The 17270-nt window shown below is 48.2% G+C and overlaps 2 protein-coding genes across 3 annotated transcripts; one reads left to right on the top strand and one right to left on the bottom strand.

The window, feature by feature from the left end:
- Window positions 1–693: 693 nt before the first annotated feature.
- On the bottom strand, window positions 694–3660 carry LOC120674434 (transcription factor PCF5-like). Of its 2 annotated transcripts, XM_039955618.1 has the most exons (3): window positions 3222–3660; window positions 1303–3106; window positions 694–1197 (listed from the first exon to the last, which is right to left on the bottom strand). In XM_039955618.1, the coding sequence occupies exon 2, from the start codon at window positions 2746–2748 to the stop codon at window positions 1414–1416; it is 1335 nt and encodes a 444-aa protein (XP_039811552.1). In that variant the 5' UTR covers window positions 2749–3106; window positions 3222–3660; the 3' UTR covers window positions 694–1197; window positions 1303–1413. The 2 variants fall into 2 exon arrangements, with proteins under 2 accessions (XP_039811552.1, XP_039811553.1); XM_039955619.1 differs by lacking the exon at window positions 3222–3660 and having other exon boundaries at window positions 1303–3215.
- A 12124-nt stretch (window positions 3661–15784) lies between these two features.
- On the top strand, window positions 15785–17270 carry LOC120676053. The gene is made up of 2 exons (XM_039957271.1): window positions 15785–16674; window positions 16757–17270. Exons 1-2 carry the CDS (start codon window positions 15861–15863, stop codon window positions 17215–17217), a joined length of 1275 nt encoding a protein of 424 aa, XP_039813205.1. The 5' UTR covers window positions 15785–15860; the 3' UTR covers window positions 17218–17270.

The following is a 17270-nucleotide window of genomic DNA, read 5'->3' as shown; positions in this document are numbered from 1 at the left end:
CGAGTCCATGTGTTAGCCAATCAATGAGGAGACGAGAAGCGAGAGAAGCAATGGCCATCTCCTTCCTCCTGGCATCTGCCACAAAGAGTTGCTCGTGTTGCATCAGCCACTGCCCGCAGCAGGCAGGCAGGCACAGGCTACGGCCTGCCTGAGGTAAAATGGTTAAAAAGCCGGGGGCAAGTACTGTGCTGATGACACGCAGCAGCAGAGCTAGCAGAGGCGCCAGGCAGACAGATCCTGTACTAATCACACGCAAAGAGACACAAAACCTTTTTGCTAGTGTCATTCTTGCCGTGCCCGGTGATGGATAGATGGATCATGGATGGAGTAGATATGGATGGATGGCACAGGAAAGCTGCTGCTGCTGCTGCTGCTGCTGTAGCTGCGTCCTCCTGCAGTGTCCTGCTACAGCAGCAGCGGCAGGAAACCAATCACATGCTGGATATTTAGGGTAGGGAAAAATACTGGTGTGAGGAGAGGCCATGCAATGCAAATATGCCAGGCAAGGCTGTGTTCTTTTAAAGAAAGAAAAGAAAAGTAGAAGCTCAAAGTATAAACCAAATCCTACTCTTTTGGTGGATCTGAGGTCTTTCATTTCTCAGAGCCAAACAAAGGTTCAGAAACAACAAAGCCAAAGATAATAATACTTGTAGTAGGCAGGTTAGAGTTTGGCGACATACTAGGTGCATAGTATTAATTTCAAACTCATCAAAAATATAAAATTAGGGGAAGATCTTAGGACAGGCACAATCTGTTTCAAATGCCAATCAAAGCAAAGAAAGAAAGAAAGACTCCTGTCCCCATCCACATATCTGGTTAACAACAACATCTGCTAGCACTAGTAGCTCCTGAACCACAGGAGGAAGCGCATTAACCATCACGACGAGTCACCAACAACAAGAACAAAGTGAAAGCAAACAAAGCTTGAACTAGAGCAATTAGAAAGACATCAACTAAGCCTACTGTGGTGCAACAAACAAGCCATCGATCTAGCCAATGTGCTGCACTCTCAGAGGCCTAATTCTAATTAAGAAGAAGCTCCGAATGAGTTCTTTGAAGCAAAAACCAGTGACACAATCTGCAGATAGAGATCTAGAAAACCGACCGACCGACCAACCAAAAGAGTGGTAGCTCCCAACTTTGCTCCTCCTTGTTGCAACCATCCATTCTCATAGGAAGCAGCTGCAAATCAACTACCTGAAATTTGGATAAAAGTTGCATCAGAAATTTAGTCCAAGAAACAGCAATGCTGACATGCTGTAGTAGAAATACAGTCTAGAACAATGAGAGAATTATTCTCACAAGGGTGCAAGTGGAGGAGCTGAGGATGGTGTTACTGGTACGACATGGCGTAGCGCTGAATGCTCATGGTGATTGGTGGTGGAGTAATCGATCTGTGCTCCACTGCTGCTGTCAGTGGTGAGAAGCCGAGGACACCGACGGCGGCGGCTTGTCGCCATTGCCGCCGCCGTTGTGCTCCTCGTCGCCCTGTATCCTGGTGGGGATGCGGAAACCGGAGAAGCCGATGCCGGGCGCGAACACGGCGGGGTTGAGCCCGCCTTGGTGCTGCTGCTGCTGCATCGGGTTGTCGGCTTCGACGGTCTCCGGCCATCCTCGCTCGGAGGGCTGGTGGTTACTGGACTGAAGGGGTCCCCTCTGGAAGAAGAACTGGCTCTGGCCGGCAAGCGCCGCCTGCATGTGCGCCGCCTGCTGCGACACGTTGAACAGGTAGCCGCCAGTGCTCCCGCCGCCTGGGTCGGGCACGTTCCACGGCACCATGCGCTGGCCCTGCGCCTGCTCGGCCCACATGACGCCGCCGCCGAACGAGTAGCTGGCGGCGCCGGGGAAGAGCGCCTGCTGCGCGGAGCCATTGCCGCCTTGGCCGTGCGACCGGTCCTGCTGCTGGTGCTGGTGGAACATGGGGTCTGGGAGAGGCTGCAGCGACAGCCGGAGCTCCTGGCTGTGGCTGCCGGTGCGCGACAGGAGGTCAGGCGTGTAGCTCTGGAAGCCCATGGCCGACGACTGCGCCGCCGCCGTGGACGAGGACGCCTTTCCGCCTGCCGTGCCGGCCATGGGAAAGAACGACTTGATCGTGTCTGCGATGGAGTCGGAGTCGAGCGACGGCGGGAGGAATCCTGTGCCGCTGGCGCCACCGGCGCCGGGGAAGTCGAAGGACGTGTGCGCGACGGTGATGGCCTGCGCCTGGTCGTCGGAGTTCTCGGCGGAGTCTGGGTGGGTGGAGGACGACGGCGGCGCGGCGGCGTTGGCCGTGGGCTGCCACGCGGGCAGCACTTCGAGCTTGTCGATGGCGTCCTTGGCGTTCTTGATGAGCCAGTCGACGGCCTTGCTGGGGCGGTCGTAGCCCAGGCGGTCCTGCACGTCGTAGAACTGGATGGCCGTGTGCGCCGACAGGCGAACGCGGCGGTCGCGCGGCCCGCGCGCCGTGCAGACCTTGCTGTGCCGGTCCTTGCGCCCCGTGGAGCGCACAATGTGCCCTCCTTGGACCGCCACGATCTCCCCGCCGCCGCCGCCGCCTCTCACGCGCGAGTGCGATGCGGACGTCGCCGCCACGATCTCGCCGCCCGCGGCTGCTCCTCCCCGCGACCGCGAGTGGGACGCCGCCGCGGGCGCCTGCGCCTGCGCCGCGAACTGGTGCACGTGTTGCTGGCCGACGCCGCCGCTCCCGAAGGAGAGGAGCTGCGGCTGGAAGGCGTGGTGGTGGTGGTGGGACTGGCCGGCGTCGCCCATGGGCGCGAGAAGGGCATACTCGGCGGGCAGACCCCGCTGCCTCACGGCCGCCGCCGCCGCCGCCGCCTGCAGGTGCTGGAGCTGGAAGACGGGGGCAGGCGGCGGGTCTGCTTGGTCCTGCACTTGTTGGTGGAGCTGGAGCAGGTGTTGATGGTGGTTGTGCTGCTGCTGCTGCTGTTCATCTGCTTCCTGCTGCGCCTGCGCTCCTCCTCCTCCTCCTCCGCCGCCGCCTCCGTCGCCGCCGTGAGCAGTACCCCGGTGGTGGTGCCTCGGATCCAGATCCCCCGCCTGCTTGGCCGCCGCTACTGCTGCTCCGGCTCCAGCAATGCGCGTCCATCCACCTCGCCGGAGCCCATAACTAGGACGGCAAGAAACACATAAGAAAACAGTCAGCAGAGTGGCGGCGGCGGCGGCGGCATGGGGAGAGGGAGAAAGAGGAAGGGCGGAAGTGGTGGCCAGGGATGGACACTGACCCAGGAGGAGCGGAGCGGAGCGGAGTGGGGGACTAAACTAGAAGCACTAGCAATCGGGTGGATGGCAACATGACATTTTAGCTAGCAGCGGGGTTGCAGGGGTTGGGGGGGACGGGGGAGGCAAAGCTCGAAGCTTTCTCGCCTTTCTTTTTCTCTCGGGGCTCCGGGAGCTCGGAGCTCAGGGGGCACGAGGGAGGCAGCAAGACAGGATGATAACACTGGGATTTGGGATTTTTCTTCTGGAGGGAGGGCTTGTTGGTGGTGGCACTATGTGATGAGTAGCGAGAGAGGAGGCAGCTAGCTGCTGGGGATGGCTGGAGGTCGCTGGAGGAGGAGCCAGAGAGGTAGGCGTGCTTGGGAAGCCAAATTTGGGTGGGGATTCATGGCGTTTGGGCGTTCATCTGGATGCATGATTGTGGAGCGATGGAGATGTGGCGCGGGATGGGTATTTATGTCCTTTTGTACCCTTGCTTATAATGCCTTGTTTGTTATGGGTCGGACGGACGGATTCGTGTTCGTCTTCTTCTTCTTCTTCCCGTTACAACGGGCAAATGGCGCGTGAAAAGCAACTCGATTCGGTGAAAACTTTGGGATCCGCCTCACAAACAAACCATTTGAAATTCGCCTCACAGACAAACCAACACACTCTATGTATTTTGTTGTTACTCCTAGATATGAAGTTTATTTCGTATTGTTCTTTTTCCAATTTTATTTATTGGTTCTGATGGTGGGTTCCACTAAATTAGGTGCTTCCAGCGAGAGATGGATACCTCCCTTTCCTCACTCTCACGATGGCTGCTGCAAGCTAGTGATAAGCAAACTTTGAAACGCCACTTTTATTCCTTTATATAATTGTATTGCTGCTGCTATCGACATCAACATTCTTTACGGACGCATCATGCATGCATCCTAAAGTGGTTTTGGTAAATTTTGGCCAAGGTTCTGTTTAGTTCACAAAAAAAATTATACAATATCCGTCATATCGAATTTTCGGACACGTGCATGTAGCATTAAATACAGTTGAAAAAATAACTACTTACAAAGTTCAAAAGTTTCATGAGAGACAATTTTTTAAAATCTAATTGGTCTATGATTGGATATTAGTTGACAAATAACAATGAAATGTACTACGGTACCAAAATCTAAACTTTTTTGCGAACTAAAAGTGTCCAAAGTGTCCAAATCTTGACCAGGAAATTGAAGGGCGTAGAACAGCACGAGACAGTAGTGCATGCATGACGTGTTGGGGAACTAACGTAACGCACACAGCTTGCTTTCCAAAGAGCTCGGCCGGTGGCAAGGCTTCCTTCCGGCCTTGTCCGTGCAGGTGCCATGCCCATGCCGTCATCAGTCGATGCTGCATCTGCATGCCCATGCCCATGGCGGCGAGATCTGAAATCTGAATTCTGACGACCTGTGATGAGGCTCGGTGCTGCGCGCGTCGCTGTAGGCTGTAGTGTGCTGCAACTTTTGGCTCTTCCTCCGGGCTGCGCTGCTGCCGCCTTTAATCGCTTTGCTTTGCTTTGCTTTGGCAAAAGAGACGCGCCCTTTTCAATTGCTTTGCAACACTACTGATGAACGAAGCACAGGCAAGTGAAGACAGAAGGCCGGGAGAATTTGCATTGGTTGGGTCACTGATGATTGATGAACGAAGCTAAGCTAGCGCACCCACCATCATCAGTACGGTGAGCTTTGCTGCTGCTGCTGGTTTGGTGTCCAGTGTCCGGCCGGGCAGACACGGAAACATTCCGCGATCCGCCCCGAATAAAATTTACCACCGGGAGTGCACTGCAGGGGAGGGGCCGTGGGATTTCTTAAGGTTTCTGTCATGTCAAGGATCTCCTGATGTGATTGACTGATTAATTGTTCCTTCATTCGGACAGATGATTGTCCCGGCCGGCTAGCTGCACATGCAGGCTGCAGCTCGCCGTAGCCGTCCGTCCTTGCAGGCAGGCAGGGGGAGAAGACAAGAGAATCCAATCCAGGGGCCCGGGCCGGAACAAACTGAACGCACGCACGCTCGCTGCCGCCGCCCGCGGGCCGTGCCGGGCCGCGCGCCCCTTTCCGCTTTCTTCATTTTTCTCCGCCCCGGCCGCCACTGTCAAAATTCGGCCAACCATGCACACACCTCCTTTCTTTTCCATGTATTTCTCTGATCAGGAAAATTAAAAAATTATGTCAGTTATTTTGAAGTTATTCTAATCTCATACACACAAGAATTTGCAATTATTCATCTACTGCTGAAATTTGGATTTATTGTATCGATGCAAATTGGATTTGGATAGAAGGGTACGTTCTTTTATTTTAGATAGAAGAAACATTTCTTCTATCTAAAATAAAAGAATTTTGCTGGGTGTGCATGCATTCCGGGTCGCGCCATCAACTCATCTTCATCATCCTTAAGATCAGTTCCCTCCAAAAAAAAAAATCAGTTCCACCGGCCGGCCTGCTAGTTCTGCATGTTCTGATGAGCTCAACCATCAGCTGAGCTCTTCTACCTTTGCCACAACTGATACTCTATCGACTTATCAGGACCCTAGACTAGACTAGACTAGATTATCCAGCAACAACTAGGTAGCGTGTGGTGCCAGTGCTGCTAGCTGCTGCGCATCCACGAATAGCCACTGTGCACGCAAACCGGAGGAAATTGCATGTGCACTTTCCCAAAGAACACAATTTATTCCGGCGGGATATAAATTAAACAAACCGGAGGAGGCCGACATTCGAAAAGCCGGTGCATGGTATTTTAATTTTTAAACCCTGGCTTGGCGACGATTATTTAAAAAATCGCAGCTTTCAGCAACTGGCCTGGACCGAGCCCATGCAAATTGGCCACATGAACAGTAGCATGCGATCGAGCTGCTGCTGGCAGTAGGTATACCGTATACGTGTGTGTATGTGTGTCGATCTATATATTTATATATACTTGTTCGGGTGTGGTCGCAGCTAGCTTGTGGTTTTTATATATAGGTCGGAGCGTGAGATTTGATGTTGACTGCAGACTTTTGATTACGTGCAGTGTAGATCCATTGGCCTCTCTGCATCCATTGGCTTGTTGGCTCGTGCAGTGTAGATCCATTTGATGTTATCCTTGCCGCCTCTCTGTTGTTTAATTTGTGCCCTCAAATTGGTAGCGTATACTATGTAGTAGCGACTAGAATAAAAACTAGTCGGTCATGCATCCCAGCTACAGCCAACCATTGCTTACTACTCCCTCCATCCCAAATTATTAGTCGTTTTTTACTCTTGTAGATATATAAATTTTGCTATAAACCTCTAGATATAATATAGAGATATATATCTAGATGCACAGTAAAAATTTATGCATCTAACAAGTCAAATTGACTAATAATTTGAGACGGAGGGAGTATTATTACTAGCTCTTTTGGCTAAATAATAATACAGCAACGTGGCAGCAACCTGTCTACCTCTTTGGATGAAGAACAAAATTCAATCCCCACTGGGAGACCATATGTACCCAGTGTGGGCTATTTTGGCAGGCAGATTTTCCACCATGATATTCTGCTATGTATAACCCATTTCCCTACTGATCAGGCGCATGGATATCGGTTCAGAGTTCTCCGATTCAAATGCATCCTAGGTCTAGCACTAGTCAAGTACTCCCTGTTTGCAATTATAGGTTATTTTGGCATTCTAGTTGCATATTATATAGCTTTTGCTACACACAGGTGTATATCTAGGCGCATAGCAAAATATCTAGGTATAGGTATATATTTAGGTGCATAGTAAAAACTATATATATCTAGAAAAGTCACAACAAAATTTACCGGATTGCTCGAATGTATGTGTAAAAAGCGCCCACAGCAAAGCTACGTAAAAACACACTCATTCCAGCAAAATAAAACTGCTAGAATTTATTTCTAAAGGAGGCATCCAGGCTAAGCACTCATTCATGTAGCTATTACCGAACTAATAATGGATTTATGGATCTGAAATCCTTCAATTAACATTATTTACAAAGTTTTAGTTAGATTCCTTATGCTACCATAGTTTGAGTTTTTGACTCGACATTTTGTTTGCCGGTTATTTCATGATTTTTCTATTCAATTTTTTTTTCTAAAACTTAGGATATCAATAAATGAAATTTTGTATAGCTAGTTTGGCAACATATATCATTGATGTTACTTGCTGCGCATCATCACATAAAAAACTCTCAAAACACAAAGCTTTCACTAATTGAAATAATATAGTAATAAAACCGTTCGTCTACAAGAGGGGAAGCTAGTAGGCGCCAATGAGGGGAGAATTAAGGAAATAGCACCATTTTCAACCGTTGTTCGGAAACAACACCTAAAATATGTTATTTCACAAAACAACACTTAAGTCACGGCATCTACTCACGAAATAACACTACAGCTCGTTTTACCCTTCTCATATTATTTTTTCCCAGTGTTTTCCAAATAGCAAAAGACCAACTTGCTCTTTCCTTTGCCAGTTTGGAGCATGATCCAAAGAAGAGGTAAACTATAGTAAGAAAGTCATATTTCATACTCGTTTTACTAATGTAGAATGTCAATATGACGAACTAACTAATGTAGAATGGCAATATGGTGCCTTAGTGCTCCGAAATGCATGAACAATGTATGTTTAGTAATGATGTCTAAATACCCAACTTAGCTATGCATATCTCATAATGTCAGCATTTTTGTATGCTTTTAGTCAAATTGAACTTGTAGTAGAAGTGCATTTAAAGTGGATCAAATATTATGTAATACACATTCTACTTTATATGGGTATAATAAGCTTGCTTAATTAGCTTTCATATTTGTCTATTTGTGTGATGGCATTATATTTTAAAATGCAAATGCAAAGAAAGGCCAGCTTGCCTTTTAGGATCAGCAGGGACAATTTGATCGCTTTGTATATGGGATATAAGCTGGAGTGCTGTTTTGTGAGTAGATGCAGTGACGTCAGGCCCGGCCCTAGGGCAGGGCGAGCGGGGCAACCGCCCTGGGCCCCTGCTGACCGAGGGCCCTAAAATTGAGCAGACTTGGTTTAATTTTCTAGAACAAAAGGCAATGAGCAGACTTGGATCAATTTTCTTGAATGAGAGGGCTGCTGGTGTACTAATTAAAGCACTTGTGGTAATAAATACAATTAAACACCTTGATCACCACTTACTTGATCCCCTTCCACTTTTAACCAATATTTATTCACACTGCTTTGTTACTCGCATAGACTGATGCCTCTTGAACACCTACTCATTCATGTTTCTTGATTGTATAAACTCTTACGTCATGTAGAACAATTTGCATATGTACAATGTATTTATCTGGATGTTGGAAAAAGAAGAAAATGAGCAAATGACTAAAAATAACTTAAATCATACTCAGAGGTGCAAATTGGTGGCCCTTAGGTGCACCTCCAACCCTCTTTAGTTCAAAGTTTTGTACTAATTTTCCAAATTGAGATCTTAATTTGAAAAATTAGTACAAAACTTTAAACTAAAGAGAGTTGGAGTTGCACCTAAGGGCCACCAATTAACACCTCTAAAGAAACATACGCCATTTCCCATTTTTTCTGATCTTTGAGATGCAACTTTGAGCATGATGTTTATACTAAAAGATGTTGTAATAATCTACTAAATTATGCGATTATGACAATGATATAACATTGAAGACAAATCTATGCATGTGACTTACTTTATAATATTAAACTAAATATTTTTAGAGCAATAATTGATTAAACATCATATATATATATATATATATATATATATATATATATATATATATATGATATGAGGGAGTAGTACATGCTCTTGCAGTACATTGAAGTTTATTTCACAAAAGAAATAAAAATATATTGTTGTTATAGGGCCTCCAGTTTTACTTCGCCCCAGGCCCCCAAAATCTCAGGGCCGGCCTGAGTGACGTGAGTGCTGTTGCGTGAAATGTGCTGTTTTCCAAACACCGATTCAAAACGGTGCTATATTCTGAATTCTTCCAGCCAAGGAGTATCCTGCTCTTTTGCTTTGGAAGAAAAGAAAAGGCAACCCTGTGTCCCGCAGATTGGATTTGAGCTAGGCATAGGCAAGCTACATGAGTAGCCTGCAAGAGGCCGGACTGATGCATGGCTGCTGACACGGGCCAAGATCAGAGGCGAGGGCCGGGGGATCGGAAGCATGGCCATGTTTGGATGAATGCATCAAAACTTTTTCACAAAAAACAAATGCATGCATGAAGTACTAAACGAAGTTTATTTGCAAAACCTTTTTAGAAATGGGTGTAATTTTTCGAGACGAATCTAATGAGCCCAGTTGCATCATGATTGGCTACAGTGATGCTACAGTAACCACACTCAATCATCTTCCGATCGTGCGGTCAAAGGCCTCATTAGCTAGAGCAACTGCTACAGTACCATAGTTGTGGAGGTAATTTTGTAATTAAACTTTATTTAATATCCCTAATTAATGGTCAAAATATCATTTCTCTCTCATCAAAACTTTTACACATCTAAACCAAACATGGCCCATGCACGCATGCCTTGCGCCGCAGGCCACTGCATGCATGCACGCTGCCTGCGCCGGCCTGCGAAAGCCAAGCCAAATCATCGTCATCGATCAGCAGCTACTAGCCTACTACGCTACACGTCTCGCCAAAGGTGGTAGCTGTCGGTCGATCCGCAGGCGGTGGATATGAATCTCTGGCTACGCATGTGTAGCTACAGCACTTGCTGCTGCTGCTGCCCCTCTCTTTCGTTTACGCGCATGCATGCAAGCACAGTCGCTGCTTCTTCAGCTTTACAGTTGGGTGGTCTACTTCACCCGTTGGAGACGGCCGGTCCGATCGATTGATAGCTGGTGGCTAGCCGCCTATAGCCCGCAACAGTAAAGGTAAGCTTCTCTCTATAATGCGTGCTGTCGTGTTGTCTGCCTGGACCGATGCCTCGGCACAGCGGCACTACGCGGCACTGCACGGTGGCGCTATCGTGCCTGCCGCACGGTGGCGCTATCGTGCCATGTCGTGCCCCGCCATGCCGTGCTTTGCTGGGTTAGTGCCATATCGTGCTTGGGCAGTCCGTTTGGCTAAGTATATCTAATTCTCTCCTCGTTTCTCTTTCTTACATGGACAAGAGTTTTTTTTCGACGATAATATCTAAGCACGTATTTCATTAAGAGGACGTGAACAATAGCTTTATCGACAGCGTTGCGGCTGCCGTAATGAGCAGCTAGCTAGCGTTCGCCGCGAGGCCGGCGGTCCACCGCCCGGGGCACCGGCAGGACATGCTGTTGCTTGCGTGCGGTAGATTTATAGCTAGCTATTAGGAGGGTGGCCGGTGAGATTTGTCGTGTCCAGCTCGTCATTGCACTGCAACTGCTAGGATATCGGCGCCGCGGCCGGCAGCTGGCACCGCCGCCGGCCGGGCGTGGGCTAAAAGCAACAGCCGCGTGTCGTCCAATAAGCTCCTCTCGATCGCTCTCCATCATTTCGATCGGCGTCTTAATTAGCTTCCTGACGACGGGACCGGATGCGACGGTCCACCGTTGTAGTTGCGGTGGTCGGCACGGCGGCCGGCGGTGGCGTGTGGTCTCGGTCGATCCGCCGGTCGCCATCGCCCGGCCGGATCGGCGCCGGCGCGGTCGCCTCTTGGATGGATGATAGATGATCGATTCCTCGCTCCGACGGCGACAGCGCAGCTGCATGCTGTTGGCGTGGCTGCAGGCGACATGTCGTGGCTACTGGAGTAGTAGGGATCACGGATGGATGGATCGAGATCCATGCACCATGCACATGCACGAGGTAGGTAGAGAGCTAGGTGGCGCGTCGTGCGTGCTGATTGATCGATGATACAATCTCGTCCGTCCGAATTGAATTGAATGATTATAGTGGGCGCCTGGGCGGGAACGACGCCCAATTAAAGTAGCTAATCAGCCGCCATGCAATCAGACTAGCTGTCAGAGATTCAGAGATACGGATCGGATGGATGGCTGCACAGCTAGCTGATGCGCTTCTGATCTTTCCTCTATCGATCATCAGCTCCGATCCTGTGACTCGCGAGCAGCTCATCGCTGCTTGGATTTGAATAGGAGCGGCCGTATGGGATATACGGGACAGTGGCGCCGTGCAGTAGCAGTGGATAACTGTAGCTGCTGCAGTGGTGTGCGTACAACCGCGCGCGTCCTCGATTCGATCAGCCAGTTGCTGCTCGTGGGTGCAGTGTAGCTATCTAGAGCTCCAACTCCAAGCACGTGCATTGGCGCACGTACTGGCACTGCACACCATGGAGATGGATTAATTCCTCTTCCTTTTTACAAGAAAAAAGAGAAATATTTTGGAAACGAGAATGTACGTACGAACCTTTGGCACGCCGATGCAAAACGGCGCCACGCCCCCCGCCCGTGTTTCGAGACCAACCTCGGGCGTTGCCTTTGCCGTGCACTTCTATATATGCCACGCATGCGCGCCTAGAGGGCGATCGCTATTGTGGCCTCGCTGTCTTTATTTGAAGGCTCGATTTTGGCAGATTCAAAGATAGATGATTCCCAGAATCGAGAATTCGATTCCGTAGTCATTTTATTTTTTTAGCAAAATCGAACCTTCAAAATTGGTAAGTTGCATTGAAACAAACATAGACGATCATTTGATGCCCGGGCAAAGGTGTGCGTCAACGAGACAAGGGACGGCGTGGCTACTTAATTTGAGAATTAAACTAAAAGTAAAATCTCGTGGCGGTACGGCACTGCATGCTCGGACGAGCGAGAACGCGTGTATCCATCGCATGGTACGGTGCCTTCGTTCCCAATGATGAAACAACAAACTGCGTGCACGGCCGGCCCTACGCTGCATGCGGCCTCTTTGGTTGCCTCCGGTAAAGTTTTTGAAAAGATATCTTTCTACATTTGAAGTACTAAATATAGATTAATCATAAAAATAATTACAGAACTCGACTGTAGCATTACTGTAGCAATTTAGCGTCTAATTATAGCTTAATTAGGTTCATTAGATTCGTCTCGTGATTTACAAGCAGCAGTCGTAATGCGTTTTTTATTTTGTCTAGATTTAAGTCTCCATACAGGTGCCGGAAAAAATTTGGAATTTTGATTTTTGTAACTAAACACGGCGCTAGTTCGGGCACCACTGCTAGCCAGCCAGGGTCAGTGCCCTGCTGAGCGAGCCGTGCTCCTGCAGTCCTGCATGCTGATCTGCGTGCAGTGCAGGGCTGCGCGTACAGCCTTGCGCAGTGGCACTGTTTCTTGAATTTGACGGAGCGTTTAGTTCATTTGGTGAAAAATTTTTTGGGTGTCACGTCAATGTTTGACTAGATGTTAGGAGGATTTTTCGAACACTAATTAAAAAAATAATTTCAGAAATCACTTGGAAACCGCGAGACGAATCTTTTAAGGATTTTGACCGCATCATTAGCACATGTGGGTTACTGTAGCACTTATGACTAATCATGCACTAATTAGGCTCAAAAGATTCGTCTCGTCGTGTACATCCAAACTGTGTAATTAGTTTTGTTATTTAATTACATTTAGTGTTTCATACATGTGTTCAAAGGGAAAGTGAAAATTTTTGGGTGAAAATTTTTGGGAACTAAACGGGGCCTGAATAATGTATCTAGCTCGTGCACTCTACTCGTGCTCGCTACGGGGCAAAATAAAGACGAGCTCTACGATACATTTTGGTCCATCTCAAAGGAGGTGATGACGTTGGCTACCTCGAAGTACTTTACTTGGCTTGCACCGAGAGAGAGAGAGGAAAAAAGAAATAAAAGAAGAAAGAAGCAAGCACGCATGCTGCTTCTCCCCAGATGCGAAGCAAGTCGTCCATGAGATGAGATAGATAAACAAAGAAAGGCACGGCGTGCCCAAAGGCCCAACCGAATTCTCGCCTAGGGCCACGTGACGTGAGGAGCCCACGTGGCAGCCGCCTAATCTCTGCCGTACGCGTAGGCCCGCCTTGTTTACGCCTGGATTTGGTTTAGCCCTACGTACGTGCGCTTGATTAACCAACCTAGGAGTACTGGAGTTGAGTAGATTAGGTAGCTAGGGATCAGTAACCCATGCAGAGGGCTCTTGGTGATCGCAGGCGGGGCTCTTGTTGTTTGCGCTGTTCCCTTGCGCTGCTGCACATGTGCCCTGTTTGGATGATGGTGTAAAAGGAGTAAAAAGGGTAAAAGGAGATAACTTTTACCTTAAACATCCAAACAAGGGGTAAAAACTGTTGGAGTAAATGTTTTGCCCCTCAAATTTCTTTTACCCCATCTTGGGTGTCAAATTGGGGTAAACTTTGCCTTGACCCCACCAAAAAGTAGATCCATTATTGCCCCCTGCGTCTGCCCCCGTCCCGCATTCGCCCCCTCCCGCGCGGAGGCATCCCTCCCGCTCGTCTCAGATCCGCTGCCACCGCCCCCCTCCTGCACCGCCTATCTCCACAGATCCGCTGCCGCGGATCCGATCCGTCGCCGCCGGGACGATGGAGGGCGATGGCACAGGCCACGACGGGTTGGACCCGTTGTTCCCTTCGGCGGGTGCCTCCTACGCCGGCTTCAACTTGTTCTCGCAACAGGGATCCACCGGCGGCGTGCTCCCCCCCCCCCCCCCCGACGTGGCTTGGAGTCCCTCGATCTCAACTCCCAGGCCGTCGAGCAGAGCTTCCCCAACATCGGCCAGTACTCGGCCTACATTCAAGGCGGAGCGCCGGACGTGGATCCCGTAATCCCTCCCGTTCGTGCCAACCGCACTCTCGGCGTCCACAGGACCAATGGAGGGTGGAGCCAACGGGAAGCCGGTGGCGGAGGGCAAGGCCGGCGGTTGGACTTCGGAGGCCTTGCGAGTTCCATCCCACCGGCACCTCCCGGCGATTTCCATGCTGCTGGCCGTGCCGCCGCACCGGTGGCCGCACCTGCGGCCGCACGGGTGGCTGGAGGTCGTCGTCGTGGCGGCAATGCTGCGTCCGCCCGTGCTGCCGCCTCTGAACCACCAGCTCGCAGACGCTCGAGCCGTCGTAGCACAGGTGGTGCCCGTGGGCGTCGGCGATCTGCTGTCGTCAACGTAGACGAGGAGGAGGAAGAAGATGTTGTCGAGGTCCAGGAAACAGGCACCTCTCGAGGCCCTTTCTCGGTAAGCAATTATTATACCCACATATTTCTCTTGACTTGTACATTGTAGTGTAGTCCAATGATTGTGTGTTTTCCATTTTATAGAAGAAAAAAATCAAGGCAAATTGGAATGATCACAACACTACAATACTGTTAAAGTTGATGCTTGAGCAAGTAGAAGCAGGGAATTATAGCCAAGGAAACATGAACACCACTGCCTACAATACCATGTCTCGAAAATTTCTGGCCTGTACTGGAAGGTTGCATGATAGGAGCCAGCTGAAAAGTAGGATTGGCCAACTTAGGAGCATGTACAATTTCATGGTCAAGTTGCAAACTCACATTGGATTAGGAAGGAAGCCATATGGGAGCATCGATGTGGACTCAACCTTTTGGAAGGATGAAACAGAGGTACTTTGATATTCTTCCACGTCCTACTGTTTTTTAACACATTGATGTTGTGCACCACCTGAAGTTTGATATGTGTTGCAGAACAAACCATGGCTGAACAAGTTGAAGTGGGGAGATCCAGTTTACATAGATGAACTATACCAAATGTTCCATAAAGAAGTTGTAGATGGCTCCAACATGTATGTGGTTGGGCAAGATTATGAGGAGATGGAGGAGGGCGATGAGGAGGAGGACGAAGAGGGGGAAGAGGAGGAGGAATTTGATCACAGTCCTATGAGCATAAGCAGCCGCAAGAGCAAAAGGTCGGTTGGAAGCACTACCAGCACAGGCCACAGTCCTCTGAAGAAGAAAAAAGCACCGGCCAGCAGGGGAAAAAGAAGAGCAAAACCCCACTTATTAGAGTGTTGAACCAGCTAGCTACTACATATAAAGATTCAGTGACTGGCAACCTTGAACTGCAACAGGAGAGGATTGAAACCCAGAAGTTAGAAAAAGTCAATGAGGAGCAGAAGGTTGATGCCAAGATAGAGAAGTGCCAGGAGTTAGCTTGGCAGTGTGTTCCACATGACAGTGTTGAGGCTTATGCAACTAGCCAGATTTTCCAATCAAAATTCTATCGCCGATACTTCATGACCATACCGACTGCGGAAGGAAGGAAGAATTTCTTGCAGAGATAGTGCAAGGAGCATAACATGTCTTAGATGATGCAGCAGCCTTTTGTCTTAGATGATGCAGCTACTTTATGTCTTAGATGATGCAGTAGCCTTTTGTCTTAGATGATGCAGCTGCTTTATGTCTTAGATGATGCAGTAGCCTTTTGTCTTAGATGATGCAGCTGCTTTATGTCTTAGATGATGCAGCAGGTTTATGCCTTAGATGATGCAGCAGCTTTAGGCCTTATGTCTGTGTGAACCTGTGCTTTACTATGTGTGACTGAACCTATGGGTTTATGCATATTTCTGTTTGTGCATGGTTGTCTCTATTACTATTCTGATCAAGGTCCTGCATTTGCATAGCTGACTTTGTTTGTCTTAAATTTGCTAAGTATTACCTGACTTTTATGTTCATTTGTTGATGTAGGATGAAGGTTCAAGTGAGGAAGCAGTGGGGGCCTATCAGAATGATGGTTATCAACAACACCAGTGGGCCTATCTGAATGATATGTATCCAATGTCTAATGGATTACAAGAACCGCCAGCATATAAGAATGATCTTTATGGAAGTCATGATGGACATCTGTCAAGTGAAGATGAAATTGTGAAGATAGCCCGGGACAACCTCAAGAGGGATAATGAATTAATCATTCAAACCGTTGCAGCTGTAGGTATGTATATTCAAACCTACTATATCAAGAGGCCAAGGAAGGAAGTTCCTGAAACTGGAATTCAATGGGTACAGAGGACGCTAGCTGATCCAATAGATTGTTATGATATGTTTAGGGTTCATAGACCAATTTTTAACAGGCTGCATAATTTGTTGGTTAGTTCATATGGATTGAAGTCAAAAGCAAAAATGAACTCGGTTGAGGCTTTGGGTATGTTCTTATGGATTGTGGGTGCTCCTCAGTCAGTTAGACAGGCTAAGAATCGGTTCACTAGGTCCTTGGAGAGTATTAGCCATAATTTTGACCGAGTTCTAAGCAGCATCCTCAAGCTAGCTAAGGATGTCATAAAGCCCAAGGACCCAACATTCTCAACAGTTCACCCAGTACTAGAGAATCCAGACTTTTGGCCACACTTCAATGACTGCATAGGAGCAATAGATGGGACTCATGTGAAGCTTGTGGTGCCCAAAAGTAAAGTGGTTCCTCATTTGTGTAGACACAAGTACACATCACAAAATGTGCTTGCTGTATGTGACTTCGACATGAGATTTACTTTTGTGCTTTCGGGATGGCCTGGTTCAGTACATGATATGACAGTGTTCAAGGATGCAACAAGAAGATATGCTGACAAGTTCCCACATCCACCTCCAGGTGATATACTGTCTCTCTCATTTCTAAATATCACTCAAATCTGTGTAGTATTCTGTCTCACAATAGTTCTATTCATTTGTAGGAAAATTTTATTGTGTTGATGCTGGGTATCCAAACCGCCCGGGTTATTTAGCACCATATAGAGGTACAAAGTACCGTCATGCACCATTTGAGGGTGCTCCGGCTCCTAGAGGTATAAAAGAGACTTTTAATCATGCACATGCAAGAGTTAGAAATGTAATTGAAAGGTCCTTTGGAGTTTTGAAGATGAAGTTTTGGATTTTGTTGAACATGCCAAAATTTCCTATAGCAAAGCAAGCAAGAATTATTGTAGCATGCATGGCTATTCACAATTTCATTAGAGAGAGTAAATTGGCAGATACGGACTTTGATATGTGTGACAACGATGAAAACTACGCTCCGCTAGACTTCGAAGATGATTTTGAGCTGGATAGCGATGAAGAAGAAGAATACTTCCCGGAAGATAGCAACATGAATGCATTCCGTGATCAAATAGCTAATGCGTTGTTTAATGGAGAATAAATTTGTATGCACTTGTATTAATAGATTGTATTTGTTTTGGCAAATAAACTTGT

Source organism: Panicum virgatum, chromosome 5N (assembly GCF_016808335.1).
Source record: "Panicum virgatum strain AP13 chromosome 5N, P.virgatum_v5, whole genome shotgun sequence".
NCBI classification, from domain to species: domain Eukaryota; kingdom Viridiplantae; phylum Streptophyta; class Magnoliopsida; order Poales; family Poaceae; genus Panicum; species Panicum virgatum.
The sequence above is the reverse complement of the archived record's forward strand: the minus strand, read 5'-3'. Positions and strand labels throughout refer to the sequence as shown.